The sequence below is a fragment of the Giraffa tippelskirchi genome, chromosome 3 (genome assembly GCF_054371585.1).
Source record: "Giraffa tippelskirchi isolate mGirTip1 chromosome 3, T2T-mGirTip1v1.2.pri, whole genome shotgun sequence".
NCBI lineage: Eukaryota > Metazoa > Chordata > Mammalia > Artiodactyla > Giraffidae > Giraffa > Giraffa tippelskirchi.
The window spans coordinates 155905174-155932007 of NC_137277.1; the positions used below are offsets into that span (position 1 = coordinate 155905174).

General features: G+C 39.2%; 2 protein-coding genes and 1 long non-coding RNA gene across 46 annotated transcripts in view; 1 reads left to right on the forward strand and 2 right to left on the reverse strand.

The window, feature by feature from the left end:
* The window catches only part of LOC145542901 (uncharacterized), a 17668-nt gene extending 14984 nt beyond the window's left edge, over nucleotides 1-2684 (reverse strand). The window contains exon 1 of the long non-coding RNA XR_014080236.1: nucleotides 2548-2684. This is a non-coding gene — a long non-coding RNA (uncharacterized LOC145542901). The remainder of the gene's footprint in view (nucleotides 1-2547) is intronic.
* RPE (ribulose-5-phosphate-3-epimerase) lies at nucleotides 2365-26531 on the forward strand. Of its 13 annotated transcripts, none has more exons than XM_081582726.1 (8): nucleotides 2365-2500; nucleotides 3128-3158; nucleotides 5587-5675; nucleotides 11598-11677; nucleotides 16385-16524; nucleotides 16899-17033; nucleotides 17593-17679; nucleotides 19049-20736. In XM_081582726.1, the coding sequence occupies exons 5-8, from the start codon at nucleotides 16387-16389 to the stop codon at nucleotides 19169-19171; spliced, it is 483 nt and encodes a 160-aa protein (XP_081438852.1). In that variant the 5' UTR covers nucleotides 2365-2500; nucleotides 3128-3158; nucleotides 5587-5675; nucleotides 11598-11677; nucleotides 16385-16386; the 3' UTR covers nucleotides 19172-20736. The 13 variants fall into 13 exon arrangements, 12 of the variants coding, with proteins under 12 accessions (XP_081438852.1, XP_081438853.1, XP_081438850.1 ...); XM_081582727.1 differs by having other exon boundaries at nucleotides 2365-2489; XR_014080234.1 differs by lacking the exons at nucleotides 3128-3158; nucleotides 5587-5675 and having other exon boundaries at nucleotides 2365-2489; nucleotides 19049-20501; nucleotides 20673-20736.
* Nucleotides 20881-26834, reverse strand: part of KANSL1L (KAT8 regulatory NSL complex subunit 1 like) — a 124835-nt gene continuing 118881 nt past the window's right edge. For 14 of the 32 annotated variants that reach the window (XR_014080231.1, XR_014080229.1, XR_014080222.1 and 11 more), the window contains 4 exons: nucleotides 26141-26195; nucleotides 24855-24971; nucleotides 23732-23900; nucleotides 20881-22490 (listed from right to left, as the gene is read on the reverse strand). Coding sequence is in view for 18 of the 32 variants with exons in the window: in XM_081582696.1 (XP_081438822.1) it covers nucleotides 22281-22490; nucleotides 23732-23900; nucleotides 24859-24971; nucleotides 26141-26195 (547 nt within the window). In the remaining 14 variants the exon portion in view is untranslated. The remainder of the gene's footprint in view (nucleotides 22491-23731; nucleotides 23901-24854; nucleotides 24972-26140; nucleotides 26196-26834) is intronic. The other 18 variants (XM_081582711.1, XM_081582704.1, XM_081582708.1 and 15 more) reach the window with 2 other exon arrangements.

Genomic DNA, 26834 nt, shown 5'->3' on the forward strand with positions numbered 1-26834 from the left:
GAGCATGGAAAAAATGCATATGAATAAATATTGAAATGTTTATGAAAGATATTTATGAAAGATAAGACTTCTGTGTTTGAATATGCACATATAATAAAATAAATCTAAAAATATTTAAGATGCCTGATTGAGTTTCATTTCTCATTTTTCAACACAGGAAATAGGTTAACTCATTCAGGAAAGTGTTCATTTTAGACCCTGAGGTGTGCTTTGTTTTGGATCCCTGGAGCTTATCTTGACATTCCTCCTCAACCCTCATATTGGCCTGAAGTCACCTTTCAGTTCAATATCTCTAATTCCTCCCTCTTCCAAATGAGCTCCATTCTACTCATGCTTTCCATCCCTAACTTTCAGAACTAAGGAGAATGGGCACATTGGGAAACAAATACCCCAGTATGACTTCTCTGCTCAAGTATGATCATTTGGAAGGACTCGTAGATTTCCCAAGAGGAATGTTAAGGGCCAGGTTATTCTCTGAATGTGGCCAGAACCACTATGGGATCCAAGTTTACCATCACAGTTCTGTCTTTTATCCAAAGTGCCTTATCTTTAAACTCAAAGTGAAGAAGAACTAAAAAGCCTCTTGATGAAAGTGAGAGAGGAGAGTGAAAAAGTTGGCTTAAAGCTCAACATTCAGAAAACTAAGATCATGGCATCTGGTCCCATCATTTCATGGCAAGTAGATGGGGAAACAGTGTCAGATTTTATTTTTTTGGGCTCCAAAATCACTGCAGATGGTGATTGCAGCCGTGCAATTAAAAGACGCTTACTCCTTGGAAGGAAAGTTATGACCAACCTAGATAGCATATTAAAAAGCAGAGACATTACTTTGCCAACAAAGGTCCGTCTAGTCAAGGCTATGGTTTTTCTAGTAATCATGTATGGGTGTGAGAGTTGGACTGTGAAGAAAGCTGAGTGCTGAAGAATTGATGCTTTTGAACTGTGGTGTTGGAGAAGACTCTTGAGAGTCCCTTGGACTGCAAGGAGATCAAACCAGTCCATCCTAAAAGACATCAGTGCTGGGTGTTCCTTGGAAGGACTGATGTTGAAGCTGAAACTCCAATACTTTGGCCACCTCATGCGAAGAGTTGACTCATTGGGAAAGACCCTGATGCTGGGAAGGATTGGGGGCAGGAGGAGAAGGGGACGACAGAGGATGAGATGGCTGGATGGCATCACCGACTAGATGGACTTGAGTTTGGGTAAACTCCAGGAGTTGGTTATGGACAGGGAGGCCTGGCTTTCTGCGATTCATGGGGTCGCAAAGAGTTGGACACGACTGAGCAACTGAACTGAATGCTTTTACTAAACTTTTTTTTTCCCCCATGTGAATTTCTTACTCAAAAACAGTGTTCCTCTCTTTGTGGGAGTCAAGCCAAAAGACACAACCAAGCCAAAGATTCGAGAAGGAAGGATGTATTACTCGCAGCAATAAAGAACAGTGAGAATTTTTCCCAAAGCAGCGTCTCCCCAACAGGGAAAGTGGGTAATGTGTTTTTTTTCTTTTGGTTTGGTGAGGGGGCGGGGGGAGGAGGGTAGCTGTTAAGTTTTAAGCTAAGGGTACATGTGTATTCAGGAAGGGGCTTGGTGGGTGGACAGTCCCGATTTAGTGATTAAAGACATCAGGGTCAGAAAAGGTCAACAACATCATTTCTTATGTTCCAACTGATCTGGTGGTTGAGGCTTCAGGCTAATCATTTTCATTGAAAAGAACTGGCTGAATGCACAACTGATACTGTATCTTTGGGGCTTCCCAGGTGGCTCAGTGGTAAAGAATCTGACTGCCAAGCAGGAGACCTAGGTTCGATCCCTGGGTTGTGAAGATCCCCTGGAGAAGGGACCGGCTACCCACTCCAGTATTCTGGCCTGGAGAATTCCATGGACAGTCCATGGGGTCGCAAAGAGTCGGACGCGACTGAGTGACTTTCACTTTCACCGTATCTTTAGGAATGTTACTTCTATCTATGCCTGATAACAGTGTTTGTTTCTGCATTCTTTGGTCCCCTTAAGATCATTAATTACTATACAAAAGAATCTGAAAAAGATGAAAGAACTTAACTAAAAAAGATGAAGAAACTCCTCAGAGGACTGGGACACCAGACAGACCTGGTTTGTCTTTTTTTTTTGAAAGCCCTGTTTTAAAAACTGGGGTCAGAAGGAGGAAGGTGCCTCATTGCGAGGCCCCGCCCCTAAGCCCTTAGGGTGGTAGTCCCTCCCTCTGGGGAGGCGGGACTTCCCCCCTCAGGGCAGCTGCTTCCGGCGGAATCCGGAAAGATCTACGGAGAAGAGGCGGGACCAAAACTGCTCGGCCAATCTGGGCACGACACCTTCATCGAGCCGGGCTCTCGAGCAGTAACTTGCTTTGGAGCACTAGCACCATGGCGTCTGGTTGCAAGATTGGCCCGTCCATCCTCAACAGTGACCTGGCCAGCTTAGGGGCCGAGTGCCTCCGGATGCTGGACTCTGGGGCCGATTATCTGCACCTGGATGTAATGGACGGGTAACTTTCCGCGGGGTTCGGGCCTGGGTTGTCGCGTGGGGCGGTACCTGGTAGGTGCACGGCGTCCCTATGCCGCGAAGCGCCTCTGAACGCGGTACCGAGGAAGGGGCCTGAGGTGGAAACCCAGGAGACTCCGCTTGGAGGGGACCTGGGCTGCGACCGTGTCCCAAGCCTCATCTCCTCCCCTCCCCCCACCTAACGTGTATTCTTCTAGCCCTTAGCACCCGGAAGCGACCTTAAATCTCTAGGACCTGTCTCTCATTTTCAGTTAGAGAAACTGAGGCCCAAGGGGATAGGCATGACTTGCCCAAGCTCATATAGCTAGTTAGTGGCATTGCTGGGGAGACAGACTTGTATAACGATGACGAGCTTTGCACCTGGAGTGAGAACGCCCGAGTTCTGCCACTTGCTAGGTTACTTGGGACAAGCCATTTAACCTCATTGAGCTTCAGTTTCATTCTGTGAAAAGTGGGAGTAATAACACTCTACTGCCCAGGCATCTTTGGAAGATGAAATGAGCTGGTACAGGTAGTTTACAATGCCTGGCGCATGGTAAATTTTCTATAATTGATGATAATTGTTGTCTCATTGTTCGAATTTTGATTTTCCTATCTATTTTCTCTTCAGGCACCCTGCTCTTCAGGGAGGTCAGTTTTTTGTAAGTAATTTTTAAGCACTGTAGTTATAGCCCATAATCAATATTGTTTGAAATCAGATTGTTGCTAGTTTCATAAGTTGGTTATAAAATGAGGAACAAAGCTAGAGAAAACAGTTAATACTCCCTCAAGGTTACACACATTGTGACCAGAGTTGCAGCTTGCATTTGCCGCACTGATAACTGCCATTAACCATGGTTTGGGGTAGAAGAGTAAATTTATTGTAAATAGGTAAAATCTCTGTGTACCCTCATGCAAATCTGCAAATTCGTGTTTTTTACAAAAATTACCAGTCATTTCCCTTTTCAGTGTCACTCATGACAGATTCGTCTTCTTTGGTCTGGTTAGATCTGATGTTTCTCTTTTCCTTTTCATTCAGTTACTTCAACACTGTGCCCAACTGTTTAATGGCAAAACCTTGACCTTAAAGTTCTAAGAATTCTAGGCTAAGTGTGGTTTGTTTTTGTTTAGTCGCTAAGCCATGTCTGACTCTTTTGTGACCCCCTCCATGGACTGTAGCCCGCCAGGCTCCTCTGTCTATGGGATTTCCCAGGCACGAACACTGGAGTGGGTTGCCATTTCCTTCTTCAAAATAGTACTTCTTCCAAAACCTAGATTTTTAGTTTGCTATCACATGTAATTCTACTTATGTACTTTCTTCTTTGACACCTTTGCTGGAAAGCCCTGAACTTCCAAAAGGTACTGTTATTGGAGTATATACTCACAGATGGGTAGCTACATTTTTGTGTCTGAGATGTAGAATGAGACAAAATTCTGAGTTGCTTAGGAGTCTCAGGATTGAACAGACTTTCCAGGTGGCGCTAGTGGTAAAGAACTAGTGTCTGCTAATGCAGGAGACACAAGAGACACGGGTTCGATCCTTGGGTTGGGAAGATCCCCTGGAGGAGGAAATGGCAATCCACTCCAGTATTCTTGCCTGGAAAATCCCAAGGACAAAGGAGCCTGGCAGGCTATAGCCCATAGTGTCGCAAAGAGTTGGACACAACTGAAGTGACTTAGCATATATGAGTATAGTCTGACTGTGTTTAAGTGAATGAATGGAGAAAATAATTTGTCCCAGTTCACCAGTCAGAATATCAATGATAACAATAAGTAATAATAAATATAGAACCCATAACACTCGATTGTTTCTGTTCTAATACTTTTTTTTGTTTTTTCTTTTTTTATTGAAGGTAATTGCTTTATAGAATTTTGTTGTTTTCTGTCAAACGTTAACATTAATCAACCATAGGTATACATATATCCCCTGTTCTAATACTTTTTGTGGATTATCTCATGCAGCCCTATGAGCTTGCTGTTGTTAATCAGCACGAGAGTTGACAGTGAGGAATCTAATATAAAGAGAGATTAAGTTCCCTTGTAGCTAGGAAATGGTGGAACCAGGATTGGAAGCAGGCAGTGGTTTGTTTTGTCTCAGAAACTGTCTTCTCTGGGTACTCGGCTTACAGAGAATGATTAAGATATTGTCTGTCTTTGAGAGACAGCTAATTTATATTTTTGTTATTTATTTCATATCTCCTGCTGCACGGTAAACTCCCTGAAAGCAGAGATCACCTCTGTTCTCTGTAGGAAAAGCACTATGGCAGGCCTAGTTATAATTGGTTGGATGAATGGTTTTATCATAATAGAGGTATCTTCTAAGAAATCTCTTGCCCCTCCCAGGCCTGTGGCAGTCCCTGAGCTTGTTAAGTAAATGTATTTGTTTTTTATTGACTCCTTTCCCCTTTTACTGAGAAACATCTTGGTTTGAAAATAAGCATATTTTGCATACACTATTTTAAAAACCTTTCCCTGTTAAGCATCACAACTTTGAGTTACTTTCATTCCCCTTTTGCAATAGGAAACCAGTTGGGGAGGTTCGGCCCCTTCCCTAGTGTCCCATCAGAAGAGGCAGAGGCTGGCTAAATTGCAGTGCTGCTTAGGCCCAGGGTATGAAAGAGGGGCTGTGGACTCCCTCCACGTTCTGCCTCCATGCTTTTTCTTTTCCTTGCCCCTTAAAAATCTCCAACAGTACATTGAGCCTGATGCACTGGTTGTTTTCTGGTCCTCTCTCTTTCCCTGAAGTCCCCACTGTGTCTTCTGATTAAAACTGAAGGACTTTGAAAGTCAGGAACAAGTTTTGGAAACACTGGTGGGTGGAGCACCAATGTGGTTGGATATTTGAAGTAAAGGACAGGTGGATTTTTCTGGGAAAGAAAATTGGAGAGCATGTAAACATCAATATGATTAGTTGTTGTTGTTTAGTTGCTAAGTTGTGTCCAGCTCTTTGTTACCCCATGAACTGCAGCATGCCAGGCTTCCCTGTCCTTCACTATCCCCTAGAGTTTGGTCATGTTGATTGAGTTGGTGATGCCATCTAACCATCTCATCCTCTGTCGCCCCCTTTTCCTCCTGCGTTGTCTTTCCCAGCATCAGGGTGTTTTCCTGTGAGTTGGCTCTTCGCATCGGATGACCAAAGTATTGGAGCTTCACCATCAGTCCTTCTAATGAATATTCAGGTTTGATTTCCTTTAGGATTCACTAGTTTGATCTTGTTGTCCAAGGGACTCTCCAGAGTCTTCTAAGCACCACAATTCAAAAGCATCAATTCTTTGGCGCTAAGGACTCTTTATGGTTCAATTCTCACATCCATACATGAGTACTTGAAAACCGTACCTTTGACTACAGGGACCTTTTTCAGCCAAGTAATTTCTCTGCTTTTTAATATGCTGTCTAGGTTTATCATAGCTTTCCTTCCAAGGAGCAGTGGTAGTGTTAGTCACTCAGTCATGTCCAACTCTTTGCAACCCAGTGGACTTTAGCCTGCCAGGCTCCTCTGTCCATGGAATTCTCCAGGCAAGACTACTGGAGTGGGTTGCCATTCTCTTCTCCAGGGGATCTTCCCTACACAGGGCTCGAACCTGGGTCTCCCACATTGCAGGCAGGTTCTTTACCACTGCACCACCTGGGAAGCCCTCTAAGGAGCAAGTGTCTTTTACTTTTTTAATTTCATGGCTGCAGTCACCATCTACAGTGAATTTGGAGCCCAGGAAAATAAAGTTTGTCTCTGTTTCCACTTTTTCCCCTTCTCTTTGCTATGAAGTGATGAGACCAGATGCCATGATACTAATTTTTAGAATGTTAAGTTTTAAGCCAGCTTTTTCACTCTCCTCTTTCACCCTCATCAAGAGGCTTTTTAGGTCCTCTTCCCTTTCTGCCATCAAAGTGGTATCATCTGCATGTCTGAGGTTGTTGATATTTCTCCTGGCTATCTTGATTCCAGCTTTTGATTCATCCAGCTCACCATTTCGCATGATGTATTCTGCATATAAGTTAAATAAGTAAGGTGACAGTATATGGCCTTGCCGTACTCCTTTCCCAATTTTGAACAAGTTCATTTTCCATGACTGGTCTAACTTTTTCTTCTTCATCTGCATACAGGTTTCTTAGGAGGTAGGTAAGATGGTCTGGTATTTCCATCTCTTTAAGAATTTTACACAGTCAAAGGCTTTAGTGTAGTCAATGAAGCAGAAATAGATGTTTTTCTGAGATTCCCTTGCTTTTTCTGTGATCCAGCGGATGTTGACAATTTGATCTCTGGTTCCTCTACCTTTTCTAAATCCAGCATGTACATCTGGAAGTTCTTAATTCACATGCTGCTGAAGCCTAGCTTGAAGGATGCTGAGCATTACCTCGTTAGCATGTGAAATGAGTGCAGTTGTGCAGTAGTTTGAGCTTCTTTGGCATTGCCTTTCTTTGGGATTGGAATGAAAACTGACCTTCTCCAGTCCTGTGTCCACTGCTGAGTTTTCCAATTTGCTGGCATACTTAGTGCAGCACTTTAAAAGCATCATCTTTTATAATTTTAGATAGCTCAGCTAGAATTCCATCACCTCCACTAGTTTTTTCGTAGTAATGCTTCCTAAGGACCACTTCACACTCCAGGATGTCTGACTCTAGGTGAGTGACCCCACCATCATGGTTATCCTGGTGGTTAAGACCTCTTTTGTATAGGTCTTGCATGCCACCTCTTCTTAATCTCTTCTGCTTCTGTTAGATCCTTACCATTTCTGTCCTTTATCATGCTTATCCTTGCATGAAATATTCCTTTGATATCTCCAGTTTTCTTGAAGAGATCTCTAGTCTTTCCCATTTTGTTATTTTCCTCTACTTCTTTGCATTGTTCATTTAAGAAGGCCTTCTTATCTCTGCTTTTCTTTGAAACTCTGCATTCAGTTGGGTATATCTTTCCATTTTTTTCCTTGCCTTTCACTTCTCCTCTCAGCTGTTGTAAAACCTCCTCAGACAGCCATTTTGCCTTCTTGTATTTTTCTTGGGGATGGTTTTGGTTACTTCCTCCTACCAAGAAGTGTTATGAACTTCTGTCCGTAGTTCTTCAGGCACTCTACCCAGATGTTATCCCTTGAATTTATTCATTGCCTCCACTGCATAATCAATCATAAGTAGTTTGATTTAGGTCAAATCTGAATGGCCTAGTGGCTTTCTCTACTTTTTTCAATTTAAGCCTGAATTTTGCAGTAAGGAACTCATGAGCTGAGCCACATTCAGCTCCAGGTCTTGACTTTGCTGACTGTGTAGAGCTTCTCCATCTTTGGCTGCAAAGAGTATAATCAGTCTGATTTTGGTACTGACCGTCTGGTGATGTCCATGTGTAGAGTCATCTCCTGTTGTTGGAAGAGGGTGTTTGCTATGACCAGTGTGTTCTCGACACAGTGTCTCTGTTAGCTTTTTCCCTGCTTCATTTTGTACTCCAAGGCCAAACTTGCCTGTTAATCCAGGTAACTCTTGTGCATTCCAATCCTCTGTGATGAAAAGGACATCTTTTATTTTGGTTTAGTTCTAGAAGGTCTTGGAGGTTTTCATAGAACCATTCAACTTCAGCTTCTTTGGCTTTAGTGGTTGGAGCATAGAGTTGGATTACTGTGATATTGAATGATTTGCCAGGATCATTCTTGTCGTTTTGAGATTGCACCCAAGTACTGCATTTTGGACCCTCTTGTTGACTGTGAGGATTACTCCATTTCTTTTTATGGATTCTTGCCCTCAGTAGTAGATACGATGGTCATCTGAATTAAATTCGCCCTTTCCAGTCCATTTTAGTTCACTAAGATGTCGATGTTGACTCTTACATTTCCTGTTTGACCGTATCCAATTTACCTTGATTCATGGACCTAACATTCCAGGTTCCTATGCTGTATTCTTTATAGCTTCGGACTTTACTTTCCCCACCATATACATCCACTGCTGAGCGTCATTTCCACTTGGGCCCAGCCTCTTCATTCTGTGTGGAGCTGTTTCTCCGCTGTGCTCCTGTAGCATATTGGACACCTACTGACCTAGGGGACTCATCTTTCATTGTCATGTCTTTGTGCCTTTTCATATAATGTTCACGGGGTTCTCTAGGCAAGAATACTGGAGCAGTTTGCCATTTCCTCCTCCAGTGGACCACATTTTGTCAGAACTCTTCACTTTGACCCATCCGTCTTGGGTGGCCCTGCACTACATGACTCATAGTTTTATTGAGGTACACAAGCCCCTTCTGCATGACAAGGCTATAATCCGTGAAGGGGTCCTGAGTTAGTTAGGACGATTTAAAAGCCAGGGAGATTTCACATTAGTACTAGATTTCTGACTTTTGAAAAACTTCCAGAAATTTCCAGTACTGGGCCCACAGTCTCACAGGCCACCATTAGCCAGGCCAGATCTTCTTCATTTGTCCCCTGTCTCCTTCTGCCCTGTTTCAATCCTCCGTGCTATCTGCCGACCCAGCCACACCCACACCCACCCCGCTAACTGCTCGCTCTCTCTTAAGGCTCTCCTCCCTTGGACTTTTTTTTCAGTTAGTTATTAGTTGTCAGTGAAGGGGCAGACAGGCCTGGCAGATAAGAGCCTGAACTTGGGAGCTAGGTTGACTGTGTTTTGCTCCTGCCTCCTGCACTTACTGGTTGTGTGAGCTTGAGCTTCTCTTTCTCATCTATAAAAATACAGATAATAGTGGTACCTGTCTCACTGAATTGTTGGCATGTTTTTAATGAGTTAATATGATGGAATTGTTTAGAATGGTGGTTGTCCTGTATAATTTTTTATTAACCTGCATTCTGCCTGCTTGTCATCTAAGCTTAAGACCTTGGTCCTAAGTCACTTCAGTTGTGTCTGCCTCTTTGTGACACCATGGACTCCAGCCAGGCTCCTCTATCCATGGGATTCTCCAGGCAAGGATACTGGAGTGGGTTGCCTTGCCCTCCTCCAAGGGATCTTCCCAACCCACGGAGTGAACCTATGTCTCTTAATGTCTCCTGCATTGGCAGGTGGGTTCTTTACCACTAGCACCACCTGGAAGCCCCATGGTGTCTTCTCTTTGACAACACTTCCCACCCCCCACCCCCTTGCATCTTATCAGAAAAATCCCATCAGTCGCTATCCTTGTTTCTGTTTTTACTGTTTCTTGCCATTTACCAACACCTCTTGCCCTGCTTCTTCCAATTTACTGCTCAGTCAATTGTGCTACTACTGTATTGTTTCCATCTTAATTTTTCATTGCTTCTCTGGTGGCTCAGCTGGTAAAGAATCCACCTGCTATGCGGGAGACCTGGATTTGATCCCTGACTTGGGAAGATCCCCTGGAGAAGGGAAAGGCTACCCACTCCAGTATTCTAGCCTGGAGAATTCCATGGACTGTATAGCACATGGGGTTGCAAAGAGTCAGACATGACTGAGTGACTTTCACTTTCTCTTTTAAAACCTCACTTGATCAGGATTAAAGTCCAAACAGTGAGCCTGGCATTCTGTATCATTTAATGTGACACAGTCTTGCCTCCTATTTTATTCATAGTAGCCAAGGTGGGCAACACCATCTCCCTTTCTTTGAGCTTAACTTAGTTTTCTCCACCTTTGCTTCATTTCTTTCCCCATCTCTACAAATGCCATTAGTTCTGTAATTCCATGATCTGGGGCTTCCCTGGTGGCTCATATGGTAAAGAATCTGCCTGTAATGTGGGAAACCTGGGTTTGATCCCTGTGTCGAAAAGGTCCCCTGGAGAAGGAAATGGCACCCCACTCCAGTATTCTTGCCTGAAGAATTCTGTGGACATGAACCCCGTGATCTATCCCTTTTAAAAAAATGCTATTCTACTTGCCTGTGGAACAATTACCTTATATTGCATACTTTAGCTTTTCTCTACAGGCCTCATTCAGGGTAATGCCTACTACTTTAACAAAAGAAAGCCTAGATTTCAGTGGCTTAACGTTATAAAGTTTATTTTTCCTTCATGTAGTCATTTGGTGTGAATGTACTTCCATGCAGAAATTCAGGGACGTCAGAGTCCCCTTCCATCCTGTGTCTCTGCCCTAAAGGGCCTCTTTACTGGCAGAAGGGTAAAATGAGAACAGAACAGGAATACACTCAACCTCCCGGGCTCTGCAGTGACACACACCATTTGTGTTCGCATTTCACAGTCTATTTGTGAGAACTAGTCATGTGGCCACCAGGTTTTAAAGGGAGTTGGGAAATGTGGTCCTTGGCTGAGCTGGCTTCCTGCCAACAACTATACTGTAGCAGTCAGTCATGAATTGTGGTGAGTCATTAGTCATCTCTTAGTACCAGTGAAATTGTAAACTTTTCTGTGGTGAGCAGAGAAACTCATATTTTTTTTAAATAAAATACAGTACTCTGAAGCACCCAGCCTAAATGTTGAAGTGAGCTCGTGATATAGCAAGAGAACCGGAGTAGGATAATGGTTAACTACCTTGGGTCTGCTAACAGAAAGCCTTAATTTGAATCCTGCCCCAACGAATTATTAACTGGGTGACTTAAGGAAGTTATCTATTCTGTGCTCCTCAAATGGTGATAATAAGTGTCTACTTCAGAGGACTGTTGTGAAGATGAAATAAAATAAGGTACAATATCTGGTATGTTACAAACCTTCAGTAAGTGGTGGTTATTAATATGCATTAACTTTCTTTATTGATAATCTTTAAGAAAGCTTAAATAAACTTGTCATTTTGTGCCTTGTGATAGAGGTGGATTAGAGATAGCCACAGGTGACCTGTGATAGGCTTAAGATTTGAGAAACCCATATTAGAGTCTTGAACTTCCTAACTAGTATGTGACTTGGGCAAGTCATATAACTTTTGGGGTTTTAATTTGTCATCCTTCATTTCTTCCTGTCAGGGATTTTGAATTATAGCGTTAAATTGGTAAATTATGTGACATTATGACTTTACTGTAATATCAAGGAGTTACTGCTCTGTTAAATTCTACAGGTATTTTTAGTGTTTAATACTGATACTGATGTTAAATAGTAAATTGAAAAATATTGCAATCACAGATAATCTCCTCTTTGTCCATCAGGATACATTTGAGAAAAATACAGAGACTGAATTGAAAACATTTTCAGAGTAAGATTTTGTTTGTCTTGTAGGCATTTTGTTCCCAACATCACCTTTGGTCACCCTGTGGTAGAAAGCCTCCGAAAGCAGCTAGGCCAGGACCCTTTCTTTGGTAAGTGCGTGTTTACGCCATCTGAAGCTGAGCATCTTGCTCAAGTAAAGGGAAGTAGCTGGTTGATTTCTCAACCTCCAGTTTCACAGTGCACCCTTTTCCCTTCTCCCTGTGCCGGGACTTCATTGGCCTCCTGTAAGAAGCCGAACTTGCCCGCCTCGGGGCCTAGGCACTTTGGCTCGTCTCTTTGCCTAAAAAGCTGTGTTCACTTGATCAGTGCTGCCTCATCTTTCCACCTCAGATCCTTTGTTGTTGTTTCTTCAGAGAGCCCTGTCCTAAATTAACCTTTTTACCTTGTTGATTTTCTTAGAATTTCTTTCAATCTGCGATTGCTTTTATCAGACTCTAAACTCCTTAAGGGCAGGATTTCATTCACTTGGTTTGCTGTGGTTTTCCCAGAACTTAGCATAGACACACAGCTGAGGCTCACTGTGATTGTTAAATGAACTTAGGAATCGACTGATTTATGGTCTAGATGAGAAGTCAATTCATGGAAATTGGAGCTTTCTACAGGTCTGTGTATGCTTCACTTCAGTGTTGTAGGATAATGTGAAATAAGGTTTTTTTTAAGATCACATGGTGACCTAGAAGTTACTCCTGTGGAACGTAGATTCAGTCCACATATCCTTGTCACTGCTGCTGATGTTTTAAGCTAAGTTGGCAGAGCCTCTGTTGCCAGATCGCTGGTATAGAAGACATTTGGTGAGTTTTTATAAATAATGTGTGTTTGTGTAATTCATTACTTAATTTTAGTAAAACATATTTTTTTTATTGACCTATTGTGGACCAGTTTTATGAAGGACCCTAGCTGTGCTGTTCAGTATGGTAACCATTAGCCTCATGTAGCTATTTAAGTAAGCTAGAATTAAAAATTGTTTCTTAGTGGCATTAACTGCATTGCAAGTTCTCAGTAACCATGTGTGACTACTGTACCAGTGCAGTTGTGGAACACTGCTGACATTGCAGGAGGCTGTTAGAGCCTCTAGGCCCGTTCCACTTCGAAGGCACTGAATTTATCAATTCATGTGACACGAGGCAAACAGTGTTCCACCAACATGTTCACCATTTTGTAATTTCCAGATAATGGAGTATAATCCTCTGATTACCTGAACTTTTTTTTTTCCCATTATTATTAACCTTTTGGAAGCTGAATTTTCCAGGGTAAATTTATCCTTACAACTATTGGAGTTGGATGAAATAGTGTTCTTTGCCCTCTTGCGCCTTGTACAATGGCCACAGAATCCTCCATTCTGGCTTTGTGTTGATTTAAAATATGTATATATTTGTCTTTTTCCCCTTCCTTTTAGTTGCTCTCCCAACTGTTACTTCTCACTGCTGTTTGACTCCCCTCCTGTCTGTGCCCCTTCTCTTATCAGCTCAGCTGCCACCCCTACCCTCCCACAATCTGTTTTTTCATTCCTGTTTTTAGTTTGTTGTTTGCTGATAAACTTGCTAATCAATCTTACCAGAAGACAATCTCAAGTAAAGATGAATGGATTTCATATGCTTTAGTGTTTGTGACCTTTGTTTTTTATATTATATGTTGTTTGTTTAATTCTTGGATGCTGGTTGTTGGTTAATTGGTGCATTATATAATCTTAGGAGTTAGATCACACGTTGTTTGTATAACTGCTAAAGCTTTTAACAATTCAATCCCAATATAGAGTAGAATTTACTGTCTTAAGAAGTAAAGTGGTAGGGAAAAGTCATTTTTGCTCTTATCTAAATCAGCGGTCTCCAGGTATGGTCTGAGGACCTGGGGGAGTCCTTTTCAGATGGTTTGTGATGTCAAAACTATTTCTAGTTCGATTTGTAAATTATTTGTACTGATATTATTTGCCATTATTTGTACTGATGGTGCAAAAGCACTGGTGAGTGAGTCTGCTGATGCCCTAGCCAGAGAGAAGGCAGTTTTACTGAACAGGTTACTACAGGTAGTTGTGACATTCTTACACACCACGCATGCCTTCATAGTAAGTATCCTTGATGAATTGGAACAGGTGATGGATTTAGTAAATCTTGATCCTTGAGCGCACGTCTCTTTAGTATTTTGTGTGACGAAGTGGGAAGGTAATATGTACAAAGCCCTTCTGTTGAATCCTGAAGGATGATTGTTTCCTTGAGGAAAACCACTCATTTCATTGTCTCAAGCTGTAAACTGTAAGTGCTGGTTTTTTCACAAACACCATTTTCCATTAAAAGAATAACTGACAATGAACTGTGGTTATCAGACTTAGATATTTTCCTGATATTGTCTTTAAAATTAACTAAGTGAACCTGTCACTTCAAAGAAAGCAGCTCATCAGTTTTCATTGCCACTGACAAAAGTTAGAGTTTGCAAGTGAAAATTGGAATTTTGGAAAACTTATATTTGCTGCTTTGAGCTTGACAGCTTCCCAGTGCTTACAGCTTTTTTGATAAGATCTGTAGTGACATTGGCACATGTGGGTTTTGGATAGTATATAAAGAAATGTGTCACTGTTTGGAAGATCCGTGTAACTCAGTGAACCAATAGTACTTAAAAGAGCCGTTCAAAATACAGACTAACGAGTTTTAGCATTAACAAAGTATGGAAAGGTCACTGGCAGGGTTTATAGATTCCACATTGCCGGTAATCTTTCATACTGCTTGTTGAGTTTTGGGGTAGAAATGGTAGAATATCCACACTTGAGTGAAAAGGCTATATAGCCGTATATGGACGGCTCCCTTTTCTGTGCATTTGTTTTTCCCTACTATAAAACAGCAGATTGAAGGCAGAGCAGATGTGAGAATACAGATGTATTCTCTTAAGCCAGGCACTACCTACTCACAAAAATGTAAAATAATGTGACTCTTACATTAACATGTAATGGATTTATATTTATTATCATTATTTTTTAATGACTGACTAAGTAGACACTAAGGCTTCCCTCGTGTTTCACATGGTAAAGAATCTGTCTGCAATGCAGGAGCCCAGCTTCAATCCCTGAGTCAGGGAAGATTGTCTGGAGAAGGACACGGCAACCCACTCCAGTATTCTTGCCTGGAGAATCCCATGGACAGAAAAACCTGACAGGCTACGGTCCATGGAGTTGCAAAGAGTCGGACACGACTGAAGTGACTTAGCACACACAAGTAGACACTAAAAGTTTTTTTTTTTTGCCTTTCTAATACATTAAATATTGATCAATATAACCCACATCATCAGTGTTGGGGTGGGGGAGTCTTCAGTAATTTTTAAGAGTGCAGAAGGAGTCTGACAGTAGAACATTTGAGACCTGTGTTGTAATTACACGCAGAGTCGCTGAGCCATTGATTCCCCGAACACCAGAGAATGTCCAGTGATGGTTGCTGGTGGTGACTGCACGCTGGAGATTGAATAGGGATGAGTTAGCTGTCTAGTCTGGTAACTTAGGAATGAGTAAACTTGATCTTGTAAACCAGATTGAATCTTTCTTGTTTATGATATGAAGGAAAAAAACACCAAATTGAGTTTATCTTCTAAAAACAAAGTTTTGTCTATTAAAATATGTTCTATTTTTATTAGTTTTATTAGTTTAGAAATATAAATGTTAGTCTTAACTTTGTTAATCAGGTTCTATACTCTGTTTTCCTGACGTTTTTCAAAGCCTTGTTGCATTTTATAAATCTTTGCTACTGAGTTCCGGAATATTAGATTTTTTTTTCTTTCTTTAACATAGCTTTGGTGGATCAGAAATGTGCTCTCTGTTACAAAATAAAAGGCTCAAAACTCTCATTACTATCTGTCTGGCACAGGAGTGTTCACTGTTTTCTTTCCTGCATCATTTCTTATTTTCACTTCTTTTAAGCTGCCCTCTCTTTCCTGTGAAATGCTATTAATATTATGTTTTAAGTCGAGATGTTTAAGAAGGCCGCGCTCATTTCTTCCCAAACATTTTCATATGATTTGAGCTTTAGATTTAAGGACACGTGGCAGGCTGCTTCTGGTTAACATGTTCTTTGCTTTGAGTCTGTTCCTCCTTTTGCAGTTGTCTGCCTCTTAGTTGGTGACTCTTCTGTTCTAGCTCCTTAGGCCCACATCCTTGCACCGTCTGACCCTTGTCTTACTCTGCACATCTGAGCCACAGCAGCCCCTGTTGGCCCTGCCTTTAGAAAATATCCGGAATCCCCACCACTACTCACCATCTGCAGTCACTAGATTTATTGCCTTGATCCTCAAAGTCAGATCTAAGTACTGCAGTATTTGTTCTGTGTCATTCAGAATAAAACCTGACGGTCTGCAGAGTTCTGTAGTTTTATCCAGTGTTTCTCTGACTTCATCCTCTCTCCCCAGTGCCCCCCGCTGCCCCCCGACTCCAGCAACACTGGCTTTATTTACTACCAACTGTATTTGTATTCACTCCTTTATTTGTCTCTCTCACTAAGAATGTAATCTTAAGTTTTTTACAATGGTATTTCCTGAACCTGAACTTAGGTTTCCTGATTTCTAGTTACTACTTCTCATAAATAGTGCCCTAGGCTTTTTGTGGAAAAATGTTGGATTTTTTTTGATAAATGTGTTTAACCAAAACCTTACCTTAAGGATGCTGGGAAGCTATCTGTGCCGAAGTATAACTTCTGTTTAACAATTATCATGAAGCCAGAAGAGTCCATATCTGAAATAGCAAAAACTACAGATTGACTTCAATAATATGAGCAACTATTTTCCTTTTAGTAATACTTAGGGGATATGTCTTTTCTTTCCAGACATGCACATGATGGTGTCCAGGCCGGAACAGTGGGTAAAGCCAATGGCTGTAGCAGGAGCCAATCAATATACCTTTCATCTTGAGGCTACTGACAACCCAGGAGCTTTGATCAAAGACATTCGGGAGAATGGAATGAAGGTAAGAGCTTAGCAGTGAAGGTAATGTTTTATACTATTCATTCTCAGAGTTGGGAAGGTTTGGTGGAAGACCCAAAATGATAGGTGAAGAAGACCAGATGTAGGCAGCTGTTCTTCAGCTTTGAAGCTAGACTTTAAATATAACATGTTTATCAGATAAGTTTAATACATTCTACTAATGTTTTCTAGAAATTGCTACCTTTTAGAAACATTTATTTGTGATATCCATGTTGACTTAAAAAAAAAATTACAGCTGAACAATTTATGTATGTATTCCATTCTTTAAGAATAGAGCTTCCTACTGGACCTGGTAAGCCACAATAATATAATATGGAAATAGTTATTGATGTGATGTAGCAAATTTGTTTGTTACAGGTTGGCCTTGCTATCAAACCAGGAACTTCAGTTGAGTATTTGGCACCATGGGCTAATCAGATAGATATGGCCTTGGTTATGACAGTGGAACCTGGGTTTGGAGGGCAGAAATTCATGGAAGATATGATGCCAAAGGTAAAAAGAAGTATTTGGTTCTGGAGTAAGATTTTTTATTGTGTATATTCATCCAATAAGCATGTATTGGGCTACTTGTATGTTTGGGCTACTTGTATGTTTGCGCCTTGCTCTGAAGGCGGGGAAATGGGGGTGCCTACATATCATTGGACTATGGGATGAGAGATGCCTGAAGAGATTTAGGTTTGGAGATCAGAAAAGATATGACATGTTAGTGTTGAGTTTTTGTTTCCAAAACCATTGGAGACTTCTGTAACCTTTAGTTATCTCTCTTGGGAATTTTCATTGAATATTTTTATCTTTGCCTTGTTTCTGTGAACTATGTTTTCGGCAAAGCCATGACAAATTCAATGCCATTTGCCAAACAGAACAAAGCTTGCTTTTATAAAAGTTTGTTTCGGTATATTAAGATGGTTTTCCCCAGTCATAACTTTTATTGATATAAAGTTACTCTGTGAGACATTTGGGGTCATATTTTAGTGGCCATTTCATTTTTTGGTTGGTGTGTTTTCCTCTACATGTCCACTTAGGAGTCATTTATTTCCTTGTGTATACCTAGGTTCATTGGTTGAGGACCCAGTTCCCATCTTTGGACATTGAGGTGGATGGTGGAGTAGGTCCTGACACCATCCATAAATGCGCAGAGGTGAGACTGCTCCTTGATGGCAACCTGGACCAATTTCCTATCAAATGTAATGCCAGGACAGGTCTTGTTTGCCATAGAGATTTCCCCTACACTTCCTAAATAGTCTTTCTTTCTTGGAAGAGTATTTGTTTGTTTAAATGTAAAACTAGGAAAGTAAATAGTAAGTCCTGGCTATCTCAGTAATGATGAAAAAATTCTTTGAAAGAGGAATGTGCTGACGGCCAGCCTGTGGAATATCATTGAGAAGTTCCAGGGCCTTTGAGACAGTTTTCCAAAATAGGGAGTCTTCCTATTTTGTGGGTTTTTTTTTTTTTTTTTTGGCTTCCTATTTTTGTTTCCAATGTTTTGTGTAAATGCCACACACTTTTCTGCTTGATACTTATCAAAAGCTTGACTGATCAGTATGGAGACGACACTGGACAGACGATTAGTGAGCATATATTTTTTGACCCCTGTAGAATTCATTTTTACTGAACTGTGCTTTGTCATTAATGCTGTCTCTGCTTACATTGAGACATATTAAGTTGTAACGCTAGAAAACTAATATTTATTTCATTTTTATGAGGAACATCGTTGGACAATGCACTGTATCATATCACAACAGTGTCTCTCTCATTGGAGAAATTTTCCTCAGCTTCAGTCGTTCTCTCAGTGGTACCCCTTTCTGTCAGCTCTGAATCATATAACAGATTGGATTTTCCTCCGAGTCAAATCTCAGATAAATTTTAACTCATTTTTATTAGTTTTTACTTGGTTTTACTCTTTGATTTCATATTGAAAAACATCTTGAAAATCTTTTTTAAGCCACATCAAAATCATTCTGGAATGCACTGAAGCATACATAAGAATATGTTCCCTTTCTACTGGCATCAAAATGAGAAGATATTTAAATGTAGTGTCACCATATTTTATGGATCATCTCACATTTTAACAGTAATTGTCCTTTTAGACTGTCTGCAAATTCTTCTACATAGTTCAAAGATGAAAAGATTGATTTTTTTTTTAGGAGCTGAGGGGGCATTGGTACATATGGGGAAAACTTTAATAGAGGTGAAGATGAAAGGTTTTAGATTAAACCTTATCTTAAGTATTAGCAGAGATGCACTGTAGTTTATTTAGAAGGGTGTTAGGGGTTACCAAAAAGTCAGTGTTCTTAGACATGTTTAAAAATAATTTCACATCCTCTTTTAAGCATTTCGGCTTCTTTTTTCATTGAACTAGCTGGTTAAGTATGTTCATCTTGAAGTAGCTTTTATACAGTTAAAGTGCTGACTGCCAGCTATAAGGGTAGATACTCTAGTCTGGGAATTCTGTTTTAGGTTTTTCCACATCTTCCTTTGAGGGATAACCTAGTGTTTACTTCTTTCAGGCAGGAGCTAACATGATTGTGTCTGGCAGTGCCATTATGAGGAGTGAAGACCCCAGATCTGTGATCAACCTGTTAAGAAACATTTGCTCAGAAGCTGCTCAGAAACGTTCTCTTGATCGATGAGACAAGGAGCCCAGTCTTTCTGCTTAGATCTCCTTTTTACTGGAAAACAAGAATATTGACGACCAAATCATACCACAGTTGAGGCAGTGCTGCTCTTCTGAGCAATTACTCATTCCAGTGACTAAAATTCATTATGCAGAATGTTCCAAGAGGTTAGAAATTGGTGTGTATAACTACATTTTTAGTGATGGAATTGAAAGATTAGTGTGATAAAATACCGTTTTTACTGGGAGACTTGATTTTTATAGAGAGTAAAAATATGGCTGTATAAGGTTACAAGCAGAAAAGTGTCTTAATGCCTAAGGAAGGCATGTTAGCTACTATGAAAAAAAAATTTTTTTCTGAATTTCTAAAAAGAATTTTCTTTGGTTTCTTTACTGTTTTCTGAAAGCAAAGGAAGTTCTTCAGTTTTTCCTGTTTAATGTCATTTTTGATTTGTGTGTGTGATAACTAAGTTTGCATCTGACTAGGAATGGCATACTTACTCTCCTAGCTTCAAAAACATTTATTTTTTACTTTGCACCTTATATTTGATATATTAAAAAAAAAAATGTATTATGAAGCCCAGGGATTTTCAAGTTGTCTGTTCTAAAATATGAGCACAAGTTTTATCAGGGTATTTTATTAGCTTTCCTAGAAGGACAGATTATTCAGTGATCTCACCCCCCCTCCCCCATTTTCCACTTTTTCTTAATTATGCACACTATTCCTAAGGACATAAAATAATGTTTTGCTAGCTCTATGCTAAAAAAAGCAAAAAGGCCTTGAATCCTGACCCTTCTATTTGATCTTAGCAAACCAAATCAGCCAACCTCTTTGAGCTTCTATTAACTGATTTATACATTGAATGTAATTATGAGAGTGTGGTATTATGTTGAGGATTAAGAGATTATTATATATGTAAAACTTCCACTATTCCTAGAATTGTAAGGGTGTGGAATTGAACACGTCAAGGCAAAGTAGCTATTATATAAATTTATGCTTTGTAGATTATAAAGTATGTTGATAACAATCTCACTAAACCTACAGAGTCAGTCCTATGAATGGTAAAACAGGTGTGTTTATCCCCCTTCAAAAAAAAAAAAAATGAAGATACTGCAACTCATCAAAAGGCTGGTACCATGGAAAGAATCCAGGAAAGCATAGGATTTCTGGTCTGTACTTTTTTTTTTTATAGATGGAGCGCTTAAGAGGTGGATTAAGCAAAGGAAGCTTAATTGTCTTATTTCCAGTCTAACTTTAAACTAGAAAAACCAATGGCTAAGAATATTCTGCAACTAATGACTTTTGACTCCAAGGATATATATTATATTAATCCAAGAAAGACCAGGTAGGCTAATATATGACAAGGTACAGAGTTAATCCATACACTATTTATGACTGTGTCCCAAATTACACTTTGACAGTAGATATGTATTACCTACTTCATTCTTGTAAATACTCTTGCTGTGTAATACACATGGCAAGAAATAACAGGACCAATGTCATTAAACTTTTTCAGGCTACTTTGAGTTTTGAGAAATAAAGTTTGGAAAATAGGAACGTTAACACTTTTAAGCATGGAATAGAGCTTCCTTGGTTTCTTCTGTGTTTTCAAGGTAAAATTTTATTTCTTACTGTTTGTTTTTATTTTGGCTTAGGAAAGGCTTTGCCACACAGATAGGAGATGACAAGGCATATAGAAATAGACACAGACAACACCAGGCATATAGAAATAACTTTTTAATTAAAAAACTTACATAGAAGATTATAATATCAGACATGACAAAAAAAAAATTGAGTTTATTTGCCTGGACAACTTGGGTTTGTTCTGGCTTTTGTTTTTTAAAAAATAAATGTACAATAAAACTACAAGCAAAAATTTGTCAGTATTGGAAATTTTTTCTTTAAAGAGACTAGTATAATTTCCAGTCTCTGTAACAAAAACTTACTGTCAGATCCCCCAGATTAGGCCAGATGGCTAGGATTGTCAGTTATATGGGTACTACAACTTGAATAACCTGTTTTACATGAGAAAAAGTGATTCATATAAATTGTCCTCAATTTTTACATAGGAAAAAATAATGTAATAGTGTCAAAAGAGATTTTACTTAATGTACACTCCAGTATCTAATACTGAAGTGTTAACTTTTTAAGAATTTTAACTCTCTCTCTAGGATACAAGTAAGAATAGATGCCTGTTTGAATAGAATAAGCAATGGTAAGGCGTGACCAAATGAACTAGAAGTACAATAATATACTAATGGGAATTTCCTGTTTGTTGCTCATTTTAAGTGGGGTGTTGATGAGATACATAAAGCTCAAATCTTAAAAGATGTGCTAGTTTTAAAATACACTAATATTTAACTCACCTTTGCTTTTCTTATTCTGTTAGGAGTGAATAGAAAATAACCTGTGTTTAACCCAACAGATTATCAGTGATTTCAAATAAAGAAGTATTATGTTACCTGGTATAGAAATTTCCATAAATAACTTCTATTAAATATGTTTTTTAAAAGTCTGGACTACTAGGAAGGGATGTTTTTATATGTCCAATATCATTGGAAATCTGTGCTTCTTTATAGTGCAGCTGATATGTCATGGGATAATTCATACATGCATTTTTCAAGTGGAGTGGTCACTGCCAGTGTTTTTAAAACTACTTAGATGTGTGTATATGTATGCATGTATACTCTATACACACACATTTTTATATTCTTAACATATTTCTGAGGCAATTTAAGATTAACCATTTGTATAGAAAAAAAGGAGCTGTCATTAGATACACAAGGGTGTGTGTGTGTGGGTGTAAGTTGTTTAAAAATTATTTACCCAGTAATGTGATTTGACAGCAAATTACAGCAGTTAATTTTCTGGTACTTGTGATTTGCATCAAACACAAATGACTAGCACTTGTTGGTCAGTGAAAAGCTAGTTACTTCTGGTTTCAGGAAGGAAAATGAAACTAACTTGCCTGTTTTATAAATAGCATATAAAAGGTTAACGTGCACTATATACTTATTCTGGAACTGAGACTGTGGAGGGGATGGAGAACAGGGCTTGCTTTTCTCTCCTGTTTTCCTATTCAGTTACACAGTTTTCTTCACTTGTTCCCTGTCACCTATTTTTTTTAACATGAGTAAGTCCTAGACCAAGGGTTTTGTATTCTTCCATTCCATCCGCCTGTCTGTTTGGATGGTGGCCATTCTCTGGTGCAGGAGACTTCACCGTGGAAAGCTGGGCTTGATCTTTCAACCTGATCATTTTTTTCATCTAGGCATAATAAGGCTTCTGTGTCTTCATCCTTCAGTGGAAAAGCCCGTCGTTCCCACCACAGAGACTGAAAGAGAAAACATTTTCAGTTTCAACTAATTTGTTTAAGTTCATATCTCAGATAATCTGTAGATGTCAATTTTGTAATAACCATTGTTCAGTACAAGTTCTTATTTGGTCCTAAGTATCTAGCAATTTAAAGTGGGACATACTGAGGATTATTTAATAGGGACCTCTGGGAATTATTTTTTCACTTTGCCTCTTCCAAGAAGAGGGAAATGCTGCCATTAGGGAGTACTGGTCTTCATTTTAAGCCTTGGTGCATGTTGGGGAAATTCCCTTAAATGTGTTTGGGTCATCTACTTCAGTATCTCCATTTTCATCCCATCATTATTATAGACACCTATTAACTTTTCTTTCTCTGAGCTTTCTATGACTTAACTCTTAATTATCTCTACTGTCTTGATTCTAGATATTATTCTTTTCCAATATCAACTTATGAAAAACAGTACAAGAACTTTATAGATGCAGTGTAGAAAGCACTCCTGTTGAGGTTAAAACTGGACAAATGGGGAGACAAAATCTTTTGTATAGGGAAGAGAAATAATAATATTTCTATGTGCCAGGTGACATTCTATTTAATCCAATTAGGTTTGTAATGAAACTTTGATAGAATTCCCTTTTTCTAACACATAAGTGAATAAGTGGAATTAGGTTTTGGGATGTTACATAAAAGGGCTTCCCGATGACTCAAGCAGTAAAGAATCAGTAAAAAACCTGCCTGCAATGCAGGAGACACATGTTTGATCCCTGGGTAGGGAAGATCCCCTGGAGAAGGGAATGGCAGCCCACTCCAGTATTCTCACCTGGCGAATTTCATGGACAGAGGAGCCTGGTGGGGCGATAGTCTATGGGGTCGCTTAGAGTCAGACACAACTGAGCACACACATACACGTGTTACATAAAAGGGGAAGTATCTGTAGTTAGTGATGGAACTTGAATGCTGGAATGGATCCTCTGATTCCTACACCCAGCATTCTGTATTGGGCTGTTGCACTGAATGTGTTACGTAATGATGAATCCTTAGTCAGCAGCAAGCAATTCTATAAACAAGTTTTTGAAAGTCAGTTAAGGAAGTCTGGAGAAGGAAATGGCAACCCACTCCAGTATTCTTGCCTGGAGAATCCCATGGACGGAGGAGCCTGGTAGGCTACAGTCCACGGGGTCGCAAAGAGTCGGACACGACTGAGCGACTTCCCTTTCCCTTTCCCTTTAAGGAAGTCTAACAGTTACATAGAACACACTCACCTTGGTCTCTTGGCTCTGACTCGGCGAAGGTGAACTGTGTGCACTGGGAGCCTGGCTCTCTGAAGGAGGCTCAGCAGGACTCCCCTCTGCGCAGTGCTGCCCACCACTGAAATCATAAGGGTAGTCTTTCAAAAGTAGGTCCTGTCCTTCAACACTTTTAGTGTAAGCTCTAGCAAGAAAATCAAGAAAACATTTTATAAACAACCTAAAGTGTAGTTCAGAAGTCCATTTAACTTGGTAACTTTTCTTTAACAGTTCTGCCCTAAAGATTTTAAAAAATTCATCTGGTGATCTTCCCCATGTCATCCTCACATCTCAAAGGCTTTTATTTAAATGGTACTTCAGGAAATCTTTTGCCAAGTTATTATATGTGGTTTTGTTTGGGGGTATTTTTTGTTTGTTTTCCAGAAAACAGGGAAAGATAGTTAACTTGACTCTTACAGTCCGAGTTCCCAGAGTATCTATGATTATTGTAATGTCATCCATGAAGAACTCGATTCACGTTTTCCTCTGTACTTCTGGAAAACTATCTCTGTAACATAGAGAAAGTTGAGAAGAATCTCAAGTATGTTAGGATAACTCTTAGAATAAGGATCTACAACAAATTTGAATATCTTGACTTAAACAGAGAAATGTGTTTTCAAAGTGTGAAATAAATGAGAGAGCCCCACACTACAGTGACTACTAGGTTTCAACATGATATTGTGTTTTGAGTTTTGACTCTATCAAAAAATAGTCCAATTAAATATAAAATACCAGGGTTTTTCTCAAATACATTAACTATGTTTTTAGGATTTATTCCCCTTTCCTTCAAAGTCATGTTCCAAATATTTCAGGCTATTTGCTTTTTACCCTAGATGGGTTCTTAAGGGTCTTTTTTTCGTTCATTTCTTTTTAAGAAAAATATTTTTGAAGTAGTTGTGTTACAGATTACTCAGATTCTAATCACTAGTGTTAGGTCCACCATTATAGTACACTGAAATGACCTTTTTATGGAGAATTTTCACATTATTTGCTCAGTTAAATCTATTACTGATGTTGACAATTAGCATGAGAAATAGAGTGGAGTAAGACATAAAACTCTTTTCATCATTATGTAAGTAGCCTGAATATAGTTCAACACCTGCCTGCTGTTTCTTCTATGCCACTTGCTTTGTTCCCATAGTGACCATCTGGCTTGCTCCTTCTCTTCATACTTTTTGTGTCTTAGGGAGAAGACTTCGTCAGAGAGATTTTCTATCTGGAGTTAGAAATGAAAAGTTTTGCTTTTGTCAGAAACATTTTGAAATGAGAACAGGTGTCACAGTTTCTCATCGAGAGAACAATAGGAAGAAAACAACAATAAATGCAGTCTAAGTCATGAGAACAAATGTTATGAGAGGAGAGTCAGATTCCTAAAAAGAGGGAATTCGAAATTTTTTCACCATTGGGTCATGTTCGAAGACTTACCTAGAATACTTAATAGGTACCTTGAACACACATAGGTTCACAATGCTTTTTTCATATTTACATAAAATATCCTTAATGATTTATTCATTCAAACCTTTGTATTGATAGCTTCTTATGGCGTATACTGTTCATGGAACATAGTAATATCAAAGAAAGTAAAACTGAGATATGAGAATTAGTTTAATGGATTTCTGAAGCTTTGGTTGTGTTTCTGGCTAGGATCATTCTGAACTAGGGTGCATTAAAAGAGGGAAGGGCATTAAAAAGCAAATTTTGGTAGCTGAAAAATGAGATCAGTTGGCACATAAAGACTGTAATAGAAACAATGTCTTTTACATAATATTGCCTCTTCAGACTGTCACTTTGGAATTAGTTTGGCTATATAATATTTTTCTCTATAATTTTTCTTGTCTTAATGTAAGTTTTATCCATACAGGTCCATAATCCCTTTCCTATGGTTCCAAAAATATGGAAAAAAACAAGTTTTCATAATTCATTTGGTGACACAGCCTGATCTGAAAATGATGTGAAGCTATTTTACTTCCTATGAGTATTTCACTGTAGGAACTCAGTATTTGATTGAGAACTACCCTAGACTCCCATACAAGACTAAATCTCATGCAGAAAAATATGACTAACAGTGGAAGTGAATACAGATATTCATATAAGTTCAGTATTTCAACAACTCATGTACGGAAATGGTATGTTTTATTTTTGCTCTTCTTTATTCTTTATGCATGTTGTCTTTGTAGGCAAATTTGTACAAAACACTTTCCTAATCAAATTAATACCTTTAGTGAGGAACTTCTCATAAGTTTTGAAAATAAAAAAATCAGTGTATTTTAGAGGGCTTATAGTTCCATCTAGTTCCTCAAATATCAAGTTAAGCACATGGAAAAGAAATTCAGCAGGCTTCATAATATATTAAGTGCAATTATCCCATAAGTGAAGGCAACTTACCTCTTCTTCACCTAAATTATCTTCCTCCAAAGGCTGAAGAACAACCATCCTCCAGCTGTTGAAGATAGATTAACAAAAGCTATTTGAAATTGGTTTTGTCTAAATGTAGCAATTTTATTCTGTAAGTACAACCAATATAGTAGTGTTTTCTTTCTTAAGGATTTCCATAATTCAACTGGTTGTAGTATTTTAGTACTTCATTTTTTAAAAGAGATAAAATATTTGTATCATGAAAAGGGGACAAGGAGAAGGTGAGGCTTTACTTTGGGCCTTACAATAAACAGTCTCTTCTACATAGTTGCATTTTACACTTAAGAATGTACTAATTTTGAAATAAGTTAGTGGTATGCTGATAAACTGGCTCAGAAAATAAAAAGGAAAAAAGCTGTGATTTGTAGCATTTGCTAGTTTCTTTGTGTGAAGACTCCCATCATGGCCTCACATCACAGGACATGTATATTAAACAACCAGGTCAACCAGCAAGCTCTGGCCTACCACTGTAAACTGGAAAGACACTGTTGCTATAGAACATTGTAACCACCAAGTGTTGTTTTTTACTTAATATAGAATGTATCAACAGATTCCCTGTAAGAATTCTCATAATACTTCTAGAGTATTAGGAGTTCTCTCACTGCCTCAAAGCAATTATGAATAAAAGAATCAAATTAGCTAGAATAGAGATGGTAGGAATAAC